The sequence below is a fragment of the Geotrypetes seraphini genome, chromosome 1, assembly GCF_902459505.1.
Source record: "Geotrypetes seraphini chromosome 1, aGeoSer1.1, whole genome shotgun sequence".
NCBI classification, from domain to species: domain Eukaryota; kingdom Metazoa; phylum Chordata; class Amphibia; order Gymnophiona; family Dermophiidae; genus Geotrypetes; species Geotrypetes seraphini.
The window spans coordinates 222,067,213-222,079,432 of NC_047084.1; the positions used below are offsets into that span (position 1 = coordinate 222,067,213).

A 12,220-nucleotide genomic window follows, 5' to 3' on the forward strand; every position below is an offset into this window, starting at 1 on the left:
CACTCACCAAGCTCCATTTTGTTATTGGCTACTGCATGTATAAGGCCAACAGTCCCGCAGGAGTTGCCAATGGTCTGCTTCATGAAGTAAATTTTAGGACTTGTTTCTTGTCCTTTAAGTCCTTCAATCTGTTTCTCTCTAAAATTTTCATGCTATAAAGAGACATGAAATTGACATTTTGAAGACAGAGCAATTCATTAGGTGGGCTATAATTTATTTTTTTTAATGTTTTTTTTTTAACACAAGTTTCCCTCATTTTTCTAGGAAAACTATTTTTACTGCACAACTGGGGCTACCAGATATGTCTACCAGTAAATCTACATCCTTGTTCTGCAATCAACATATTTAAATGAAAAAGTTCAAGTTTTGTTTTTTCTCCCCAATTCTTTATTCATTTATCTTATTTCTAAGTACACATTACATCAATTGAATCATACACATCACTTGAAATTCTTTCAATTGTCATCTTAAATATATAAATTATCTCCCTCCCCCACCCACCCTTTTCACAAATATTGTAATCAAAAAATCATGTGTTATATTCATAGAATTAAACCCCCTTTCCCATAATTATACTTTCAGTGTAAAAAGTTGGATAGCTCTAAGTCTAATAGATGCTGGCATTGTAATCTGGAAGCAGGGACTTTAGATCATTTGTTATACTTTTGTCCCTGTATCATGGCCTTTTTTGAAATCAATTTGGTCTCAAATTAATTGTTTATTAGAAAACCATGTAGCTATCATCTAAAGTCCCTGCTTCCAGATTACAATGCCAGCATCTATTAGACTTAGAGCTATCCAACTTTTGTAATTTAACTGGGGTCCAAAAAGCACAGTTACTTACCGTAACAGGTGTTATCCAGGGACAGCAGGCAGATATTCTCTACATGTGGGTGACATCATCCACGGAGCCCCAATCAGATACTCTCGCAAGCAAACTTGCTTGAAGATCTTCAAGCTTGCGCGTGTGCCTTCCCACTCCACTAGAGGGCGCGTCCCCTCCTCATGGTCTTCAGTTCAGATAGCTAGCAAAGAAGCCCACCCGGAGAGGTGGGTGGGTTGCAAGAATATCTGCCTGCTGTCCCTGGATAAAGCACAGTTACTTACCGTAACAGGTGTTATCCAAGGACAGCAGGCAGATATTCTCTACATGTGGGTGACGTCATCCACGGAGCCCCAACGCGGACAGCTTTTCAAGCAAACTTGATTGAAGATTTCAAGTTTGCTGGTGCTGCACCACGCATGTGTGTGCCTTCCTGATCCACTAGAAGGCGCATCCCCTCCTCATGGTCTTCAGTTCAGATAGCTAGCAAAGAAGCCAACCTCGGGGAGTTGGGAGGGTTGTGAGAATATCTGCCTGCTGTCCCTGGATAACACCTGTTATGGTAAGTAACTGTGCTTTATCCCAGGACAAGCAGGCAGCATATTCTCTACATGTGGGTGACCTCCAAGCTAACCAAAAAGGGACGGAGGGAAAGTTGGCAATTATGAAAACAGAGTATGGAACCCCGACCGGCCAAACTGGCCGTCGCACCGGGAAAACCGGCCAAACAGTAGTGAGAGGTGAAGGTATGAACCGAAGACCAAGTGGCAGCCTTGCAGAGCTCCTCAATAGGCACGGCTCTGAGGAAAACAGATGCCGCCAGCTCTTGGACATAACGTCCCGTGACCCGATCGTGTAGCGAGAGACCAGCCCGAGAGTAGCAGAAGGAAATACAAGCAACCAACCAGTTGGATAAGGTGCGCTTGGAAACAGGGCGACCCAACGGACGAGGATCGAAAGAGATAAACAGTGGAGGAGCCGTCCAATGAGGCTCAGTAGGATGCAGGGAAAAGGCTAACTCCCTCATACAAACCAGAGTGTGAAGCACCCCTCGCCCGGGGGCGAGAGGGCTTCGGAAAAAAGACCGGAAGAAGAATGGAATGATTGAGATGAAAGTCTGAAACCACCTAGGCAAGAACTAGGGATGAGTACGCAGGACCACCGTGTCATGATGAAATACAGCAAAAGACGGGTCCGTAACCAGAGCTAGCAGCTCACTGACTCTACGAACAGACGCGAGACCAACCAGGAATACCACCTGCCAGGTGAAGTATTGCAAAAGAGCCTTATCAATGGGTTCAAACGGAGGTTGCACCAATTGAGCCAGGACCACACTAAGATCCCAAACCACCGGAGGGGGCTTGAGCGGAGGATGAACATTGAAGAGACCCTTCATAAAGCAGGAAACCGTCGGATGGACGGAGAGCAGCTGCCCATCAAGCGGCCAAAGAAAGGCAGGAAACGCACAGAGGTGGACTCGAATAGATATCAATTCGAGACCCGACTGAGACAAGTGGAACAGATAATCCAGCACTGAAGGCAAGGAGGCAGACAGCGGATCCATGCAGTGCTCAGCACACCACGCAGCAAATCTGGACCATTGCTGGGAATGGCATTGCCGAGAGGAGCTCTTCCGCGAGGCCTCGAGAACATCCCCACCGACTGAGAGAAACAGAAGGAGGGAAACACGTGGCGAGGAACCAAGCTGATAATTGGTAGACTGCAGATTGGGATGCAACAGAAAACCTCAACACTGAGACAGCAGAGAAGGAAACATAGGTAGAATCAGAGGCTCCCTGACACTGAGCAGGGAGAACCACGGCTCCCGGGGCCACAGAGGAGCCATCAAGACCATAGTGGCGCAGACCAACAGGAGGTGTACCAAAGACCTGAGAATCAGAGGAAAGGGAGGGAACGCATAGAGGAACCTGCCCTTCCAATTGAGAAGAAAGCATCCGCCTCGAGGCGAACCCGGGAGAACATCCTCGAGCAGTATCGAGGCAACCAGTGAGTGAGGGGCGAATAGAACAGAACTACCTGTGGAGTTCCCCACTGAACCACCACCTGCCACAGAGTCTGAGAATGGAGCGACCATGCATGCGGCTGAAAAGCGACCCAACGTGTCCACCAGACAACGCTGCTCGCCCTGGAAATACACCGCCCGAAGAAAAAGGTTGTGGCATAACGTCCCCTACCAATAACGAAGGGTTTCCCTGCAAAGTGACAGGGAACCAGTACCCCCTGGCTGGGTCACAGAACACATCGCCACCTGGACGTCTTTACGCACCAGTACCCTGCAATCCTGCAGCCAAGAATGAAAATCCACCATGGCAGTGGAATGGCCCGGTGCTCCAGCAGGCTGATGTGGCAGCGACAGTTCGCCCTCGACCAAAGACCCCGAGTCCGAAGGCCGCCAAGGCACACCTCTAAGCCTATGCAGAGGAGTCCATCGTCAGAATCTTCTGATACAAAGAGGTGGCCCTCCAATGAAGCAAGCGTTTCAAGGAGGGAGGCACCGCAATGTGCTGGGAAGCCGGATCCCGGATCCTGCCACCACTGAGAAGCTGAGGTCCAGTGGGGAACACGAAGATGAAACCAGGCGAACAGGGGGACCTGAACCTTGGAGCCCATGGCCCCAAAAGGAGCATCATCAGCTCAGCCAAGACCGAAGACCGCTGAGACACCCGCTGACTCAGGTGCAGACGGGCGGCTGCCAAGGCAGTGCAGAAAAGACCGGAGGTGGACTGAGGACAGAGGGGCCACCTGCCGGCATAAATGAACAAGGGCCTCCCCCTGAGGCCGCGACAAGGAGCGCAAACAAACTGGGTTCAGGTCCGCCCGACGGACTCCCGAGACTGGGGCAGACAGAAGCTGAACAGCTCCTGGACTAGAAACTAGTGCAGGGCAGGAAGGGCCAGGACCAGACTCAGATGGGCAGATGGGAACGCCCAACCGACAGAAGCGAGGCTACACCCCCGGTGCGTAGACACGAAGGAGACACCCCTCCTGAAGGGAGGGGAGGAATCCCCAGAAGGAGAGCAGCCCGAAGGCTATGCGAGAATAGTCAAAAAGAAGGCCAGGAGCCGCCGAAGCCGGCAGCTGGACCATAACCCGGCGCTGCTGCAGCTATTTCGGCCGCTGCGAAGGAGGTAGAGATAACACAGGAAAGGTATCCGGAGGGCCCCGCCGGAGAAGGAGCCAAGGCAGAAGGGATTCAGCTGAAGGCATCTAGATAGGCGAAGGACCAGTCGCGTTCTGAGAGGCAGTTAGTGGCCGCCGCAAGAGAGGCCTCAAGAAGCGCAGGACCTACGCAAGTAAAATGGCGAGAAGATCCTGGAGGTTCGGATCCCCAGCCACACTCTGCGCCAAGCGAGACGACGCCTGGTGGGAGCAATAGAGCCGGAGCAGGGAGAGAGTCTCCTCCAGAAGACCAAACTCCGTACTACAAGATTCCGGCACGTCCGCCTGGAATGAATCAAAGAGAAAGCGGGGAACCCTCCTGAACAGGAGCCGGAGACGTCGAGGCACAGAGTCCCAGACGACGTCGAGGCACTAAGACCCCGTCTATAACGGGGCACAAAACCGCAGTCTATGCCGAGGCCCAAGCCTCAGCCGATGCCGAGATATAAAGCCCCCAGCGACGTCGCGGCACCAAGCCACAGTCGACGTCACGGCACCAGGCCAGTCAACCAAGGGGCACAAAGCACCAGACGACGTCAAGAGGCATGAAGCCACGGTCAACGACGAGGCACAGAGCTCCAGCCAACGATGAGGCCCCCAGCCTCAGTCGAGGCACAAACCTCAGGCAACGAAGCACAAGTGTCAGGCGACGCGGAGCACACGGCCGCAGCCGATGTCGAAGGTACAAAGCATCCGCCAAGCCTCAGTCGACGTCGAGGCAGAACGGCGAAGCACAAAACCTCCGATGGCGTCGAGGCACGAAGCCCCAGTCGGCGTCGAGGCACACCAAAGTCGAGGTTCAGATGTCGGCACCGTACCAATGAAACTGGTAATGAAGGTGCAGCAGTGCGCTCCATAAGGGCAACCTCGAGATGAGTATTCCTATGAAAGGAGGCACACTTCGAAGGTCTCTTAGAGGCTGGCACAACTACACGCGATGCCTGGAATGCCTGAGACTCAGCCGGTGGTGTTACCGAGGTAACGCACCTTGAAAGAAAGAAATACTTACCGGGGATCAACACTACTCAGTCCGATTGAAGGAAAATGGGTCCCGGCCATTCTGCTCACACGAGGTGATCAAAGAGAGAGGCCAGGAAAGAAGAAAACACAGCTGCAGCCAAACGAGGCCTAGCAGCATGGCTGAGGCCCGAGAAGGGCCTGCCAGTGGAATCACAAGAAAGTTTTTTTTTTTTTTCTTTTTGAAACAAAGAAAATACACAATAAAACAACCGCACAGCGACTCCAACAAAATAAAGAAACCGCGGTGCTAGAAAGGCACTTAGAAGAACACAGAGAAGAGAGACAGGGCTTTCTGGCTCCGCGGAAAACTAAGAACTGAAGACCATGAGGGGATGCGCCCTCTAGTGGATCAGGAAGGCACACACATGCGTGGTGCAGCACCAGCAAACTTGAAATCTTCAATCAAGTTTGCTTGAAAAGCTGTCCGCGTCGGGGCTCCATGGATGACGTCGCCCACATGTAGAGAATATGCTGCCTGCTTGTCCTGGGATAACACCTGTTACAGTAAGTAACTGTGCTTTATCCCAGGACAAGCAGGCAGCATATTCTCTATATGTGGGTGACCTCCAAGCTAACTATAAGGGGATGGAGGGAGAGTTGGCAAGTAAGGAGAACAGGATTTGCAAAACCGACAGGCCAAAGTGGCCATCACACCTGGAGAAAGCATCCATACAGTAGCGAGAGGTGAATGAATGAACCGAGGACCAAGTGGCAGCCTTACAGATTTCCTCAATGGGAGTCGAGCGGAGGAAAGCAGACGCCACCATCGCACGCACTTCGTGGCCCGAGACTCGACCCGGCAGGGAGGGCCAGCCTGAGCATCTAAAAACGCTTCAGATTCAAGGGGAATAGAAAGTGCCTCAGACATCTCCCTCAAAAATTTAGTAAAAGAAGTCTGCTCAGGTTTTGAAGCAGGACCCTTAGAAGAGTCATCCTCATCAGAGGAGACATCCTCTGCTGATAAAATAGGCTCCTCCAAATCCTCCCACAAACCAGAATCTTTCAATAAAGGAGCAGTGGAAACTGGTGTCAAAGGTTCCACATGTCTAGTCTTATGAACAGACTTGCCTGATTTAAGAGACATCGACACCGACTCCGGCGACACTGTTGATCGATGTCTAGCAGAATCTGACACCGCCCCAGAAGACACCCTACTCGGTACTGAGGAATTTTTCTTTGACAGTGTCGGAGTATGTAAACCTGCTCGCATCGATGACGCTGATCTGGACGTCGTCAAAGTCGATGCCGAGATCATGGGCTCAGACCAGACCGGCACTGGAGGAGCCAGTGTCGACATAATAGGAAGCAGCAATTGTAACTGCTCCCTTAATTGGTCTCTCAATTGCTCTTTAACCACTGAAGCAATCTTATCTTTGAGAGACTGCACCGGTACCACTCGACGCTCCGGAGATGGAGGCCGATGAGGCACTCACCTCTATGGGAGCGGAGCGTTTCTTTGGACGTCTCGAGGTCGGCAGGACTTGGCTCACTGCACTCGTGACCTGAAAGCCTGAAAAGGAAGGGGAAGGCTTCTTAGCCAGCTTACTCACTGACACCACCGGAGAATCTTGTGATGTCGAGTGCTGCGACGATGACTTCGGTGTAGCTTCCACTACCCGTGTTGCTGAAGAACTGCCTTCCATGCCGGTACCGAACAACAACTACTGCTGAAGCCGACGATTTTTCAATGTTCTTTTCTGCAAAGTGGAACAGCGTGCGCAAGTCTCCGCCCGATGATCTGGCCCGAGGCACTGAAGACACCAATGATGAGGGTCCGTAATCGCAATCTGACGAGAACAGCGTTCACACTTTTTAAATCCCGTTAATGGATGTGACATTAAAGAAAAAACAGCCTCAGCCAAATCAAAAGCCGAAGGCTGAGTCTGATAAAAGGCCCTGCTGGGCCGAGTTCACGAAAGCATGAAAATTTTTTTTTTTATACAACAAATATAAAATAAGAAAAATTAAAACTAAACAAAAGTACAATAAAAAAAGATCAGTATAACAAACCGCGCGAGCAAGAAGGCAGTTGGAAAAAACGCACAAGCAAAAGAGCCAACTGACTAGCTCCGCGGAAACTAAATAACTGACAAACCGCGCGCCTCCTGCAGGCGGGAAGGCACTCATGCATGTGCGGTAGGGATTCAAGAACTTTCTAAGTTCTTAAAGTGGTCCATACTGAGGGCTCCATGGTGACATCACCCATCAGTGAGAATATAGGCCTGCTTGTCCTGGGATAATGGACAACCTTGTCTAACCCCCCTCTGCAAATTAAAACGCTCTGATAAATTATTATTAATGTACAATCTTGCAGCAGGGGAGCTATACAACATCTGAATCATTTGTATAAATCCTGAACCTATTCCAAACCAATCCAATGCTTGATACATAAAAGTCCATTCAACTCGATCAAAGGCTTTCTCTGCATCTAAAGAGACAGAGAAAGCCGGATCATTCATAGCTTTTGTTAAATTTAACATATGAAAAGCCAATCTAGTATTGTTAGAAGAATGTCTCTTAACAAATCCTGTTTGGTGCATATCAATAATAAAAGGGAGAGCCTTAGCCAATCGTAAAGCCAATACCTTAGCTAAAAGTTTTCCATCAACATTAATTAACGAGATAGAACTGTAGTTTGAAACCAAAGTGGGATCTTTGTTTGGCTTTGGCAAAACAATTGTTAATGATTCTGCCATAGTACCTGTAATACAACCTTTAGTCAGTTGAAACTGATAAATTTAGTAATACTTTGAAATGATTTATAAAACTCTACTGTGAAACCATCACCACCTGGAGCGGATCCAACTCTAAGAGACTTCAATGCTGTTTAATTCTTTTAGTGATATAGGCTCCTCTAAACTTTTTATATGTACAGGAACCTTCGGACCAATAATTAGATTCAAAAATTCTAAACCATCTTTTTCCCTATCTCCATAAGGCTCAGAAGAATATATGTCTTTATAAAAATTTAGAAATTGACTTAAAATATTTTCAATTTTAGTATGTGTCTCTCCATTTTCATCCTTTAATGCAATAATTTTTGTTCTTTTCTTTAAGACAGGGGTGTCCAATGTCGGTCCTCGAGGGCCGCAATCCAGTCGGGTTTTCAGGATTTCCTCAATGAATATGCATGAGATCTGTGCATGCACTGCTTTCAATGCATATTCATTGGGGAAATCCTGAAAACCCGACTGGATTGCGGCCCTCGAGGACTGACATTGGACACCCCTGCTTTAAGATAATTTGCCAATATCTTCCCGCCTTTGAGTTTCCATAATACTGAATTTGTTGGGAAAACAAATCTTTCCTTTTGAATTTAGAAGGTCTCATTTACCTTTTGCTTTTAATAAAGCCTGTAAGGTATTTTGCTCCCATTTGTCAACTAATTTATTTTCCAAATTATAAAATTTTTTAAGTTGTTTTCTAATATATGCTGAATATTAACATTAGTGACCAAATTACCACTCCAGTCCAGAACTCCATATACAAGACCACATCTACCCACTCCAAACCCAATCTAGGATTGCACCTAAAGCATGGTTATCTAATATAATAAAACGCTAGACCACGCATGCGCACTTCCTATGTGTGCGCCGGTTTTCCGTGAGCTGTAGCAACACATAGGAAGTGCGCATGCGCGGCTTATGCTCTTGTCCTGCTCCCTGTTGAAAGACGCAGCTTCTCCCTTACACTAACTGTGCCGTCGCCGCCTCTCCGCTCTCTCTCTTCCTCCCCTCCCCCGAGGCGGATGGCCAGCGGCTTACGCGCATGCGCTGGCTTTGCGCACCAGAGGGCAAGATGAAGGGGGTGTGAAGCAGCGCTGGCGGCGGCAGTGTCCGGTAGAGAACATGTCCACGAGTCCCCCCTCCCGCATCAACTGCTGCTGCTCCTGTTTGAAGCGGCCTGCTGAGGTTTGCGGCCGGCTGTAGCGAACCTCTCAGGCCACTCTCCACATGGAGCACGTTCCCTCTGACGCGATTGCGTCAGAGGGAACATGCTACCATATGGAGAGCGGCCTGCGAGGTTCACTACAGCCGTTTGTGAACCTAAGCAGGCCGCTTTGAACAGGAGCGGCAGCGGCGGAAGCAACCATGGGTGGATGGAGGGAGGGGAAGCGAAAAAAAAGGCTATGGAGCAGGCAGGAAAGAGGGCTGCTTTGGGGGGGAGAGTTGTGCTGGGGGCAGACAGCAATCGGGGGGAGGGAGGAACAGAAGGGGGGGCCACGGAGCAGGCAGGCATTGCACAACAGGGGGAGAGGTGAAAGGGGGCTGCTTTGGCAAGCAGGGGGGGCCAGGGAGACAGACAGAAAGAAAGACGCATAGACAGGGGACCTGGGAGAAACACAGACACAAAGAATGACACACAGCCAGCGTCCAGGGAGAGAGACAAATAAAACAAACACACCATACATACAGACATCTACTCTAGCACCCGTTAATGTAACTGGCTTAAAGACTAGTTTACCATAACAGGTGTTATCCAGGAACAGCAGGCAAATATTCTCACATGTGGGCGATATCCACGGAGCCCCAGTATGGACAGTATTAAAGACCATGGACTGATTGACTTAAGGTGAGACCACCTTCAGCAGAAAGAAAGGAACAGACCATAGCACCGTCCACTCCAGAAGTGAGGCCTACAAGAGAAAGCCTGCAACTCAGACATGCATCTCGCAGAAGTAATAGCCACAAGGAAACCACCTTGAGAATAAGGTCCTTCAACAAGCAGGAACCCCAGGGACTTAAGGAGGGTGCAATATCACAGACAGGACCAGATTGAGATCCAAGGCTGGAACCGAAGGCCACATTGGAGGTCAAAGCAATTTAGCCACCCTCAAAAAGCAAACCATGTCTGAAAAGTTAAACACGAAAAGTAGACAAAGCTTCAAGCTGAACTCTGACAGACCAGGCCAGGTCCCTATCCAGGCCATCCTGGAAGAATTCCAAGATGTTAAGCAAAGAGGCATGAAAGGAAGCCACTCCACACACAGCACACCACTCTCCAAAAATACACCAAACCTGCACATAAGCCAGAAGGTCGGGCGAGAAGGACAGTGGAAGAGGATCTGCCACGAGAAGACTAACCAGACCCTTGTACCATGGGTGCCTGAGCCAGTCTGGAGCAACCAGGATCACATGGCCAGGATGCCAAGCAATGTGAAGGAATCTGCCCATCACTGGCCATGAAGGAAAAATGTAAAGGAGGCCTGCTGTCAGCCAAGACTATCAGAGCATCCCTGCACCGACTGAAGAACCGTGGCACTTTGGCATTGACATTTGTGATCATCAGGTCCTTGACCGGCAGTCCTGAAGATTGCACAATTAATTTGAAGGCTACAGGACTGAGAAGCTGAATCTCTGCCCACAGCATGAGCAGAGCAACCTCCTATGCCAGCAGAAGACTCCTGGTTCCCTCCCAATGACTGACATAAGCCACTGCTGGGGCATTGTCTGAGAGAACCCAGACTTGCCTGTCAACAACATCTGGAATGCTAGCAAAGCCAGCCGGATGGCTCTTGTCTCTGAACATTGAATGACCAAGATGCCTCGAGCCACTGAGCTCCCCAACTGAGGAGAATGACGTCCATGAGAAGCCCTGTCCACTAAGGCTGATCCAGACATCCTCTGCACCAGATTGGAAGAATGGAGCCAACTGAGACTGCGACAAACTAACCCCCGAAGAGGAACGGGAGAGTCCATATTGTACAAATGGGTCAACCACCACTGAAGCAGTCACCATGTGAGCCTGGGCCCAAACTACATCCAGGGAAGCCACCATCTACCACAAGACCTAGGGGGAAACCCCCTCCCAAAAAAAAAAAAACAACAAACAACTTGCAGCTGAGGACACCGGGAAACCAGAGACAAATCTGCAACTGCAAACTGACCATTCATGCCTCTGGAAAGAAGATCTTCCCCAAGCTGGTGTCGAAAAGAAACCCAAGTACTACCGGTACTTAGACAGAGCCAACTGGCTCTTGTAAAGGTTGACTACCCATCCCAACGACTGCAGAACTCCACAACCTGAGCCGAAACTCGAGAACCCTCCTGAAAAGACTTTGCTCTGATCAACCAGTTGTCCAGATAGGGGTGAACAAGAACACCCTCCCTTGTGCAAGGCCACCACCACAACCACAATAATCTCAGTAAATGTCTGCAGAGCAGTGGCTAGACCAAAGGGAAGCACACAACTGATAGTGCCGTCCCAAGACAAGATTGCAAAGCAAAGGAACCGCTGATGGGAGGTGCAAATCAGAACATTCAAGTAGGCCTCTGTCAGATTGAGAGGGAATTTTGCTGAACCACCAGAATGAGATTTCAGGTCTCCATAAGGAAAGATGGAACTTGCAGGGCCCTATGAGCCCCTTCAATCCAAGATGGGCCTAAGAAGTCCCCTCTCTTGGGCACCAAAGTAAATTGCCACACCAGTGCAACACTCCTGTGGAGACACCACCACCACTGAGATTTAGCAATCTTCAAGTGTCTGGTAAAAAGCCCGCTTCTTCTATGCCACCCAAGCAGCAAGAAAGTGATCTGGCAAGGAGTGGGAAAACTGAGCATAACCGTCCCGAATAACCTCCAGGACCCATTGATCTGTTGTGATCTTGGCCTACCCCTGGAAAGGCTCATCCAAGCGCCCACTGGAACCAAAGCAGTTTGAGACCACTGGACTAGAAAGAAGCACAGCTAAAGTCTCCACCTGCTGGAGAGATGCTAAAGAAAACACTTCTGCTTTTTAAACAGTGCTCATATCGTACATGCAGGAAATGATTGCTGGTTAGAAAAGGAAAAAAAAATAATAATTTTCCTTTAAACTGGCTGCCCCAGGCCTTTTTATTTATTTTTATATATGTTGCCACAGCAAATAGTTAAAGGATAACAGCAGACCCCACAGGCTCTCAAAGCTGTAGTCTGTGCCTAAAGGGTGACCAGACAAACAGCCGAGGCTCCTCTAAAGCAATAAAGTTAGGTAGGAGGAAGAATTCAACTTGTTGTGTGGCGCACCCCCCCCCCCCCCAAGGTCATATGTACTCCCAAAAGGATCCCCCAAGCTCTGTTCGGAGAGCAAAAGGACAATGAAGTTCACTAATCAGATCCAACAGGCCCTAACTATCAAAGGAAAAGGCTGCACAAGCTTATCACCTACACCTGCTGAAGACCGAGAACAGACCGATTGTAAACGGGACTGCACAGCCTA

The 12,220-nt window shown here is 49.3% G+C and overlaps 1 protein-coding gene across 2 annotated transcripts in view; it reads right to left on the bottom strand.

Moving 5' to 3' along the window:
• UCHL1 (ubiquitin C-terminal hydrolase L1) overlaps positions 1-12,220 on the bottom strand; it is a 109,810-nt gene that overhangs the window by 73,416 nt on the left and 24,174 nt on the right. For both annotated transcript variants that reach the window (XM_033946864.1, XM_033946871.1), the window contains one exon: positions 8-152. In XM_033946864.1, coding sequence (XP_033802755.1) covers positions 8-152 — 145 coding nt within the window. The remainder of the gene's footprint in view (positions 1-7; positions 153-12,220) is intronic.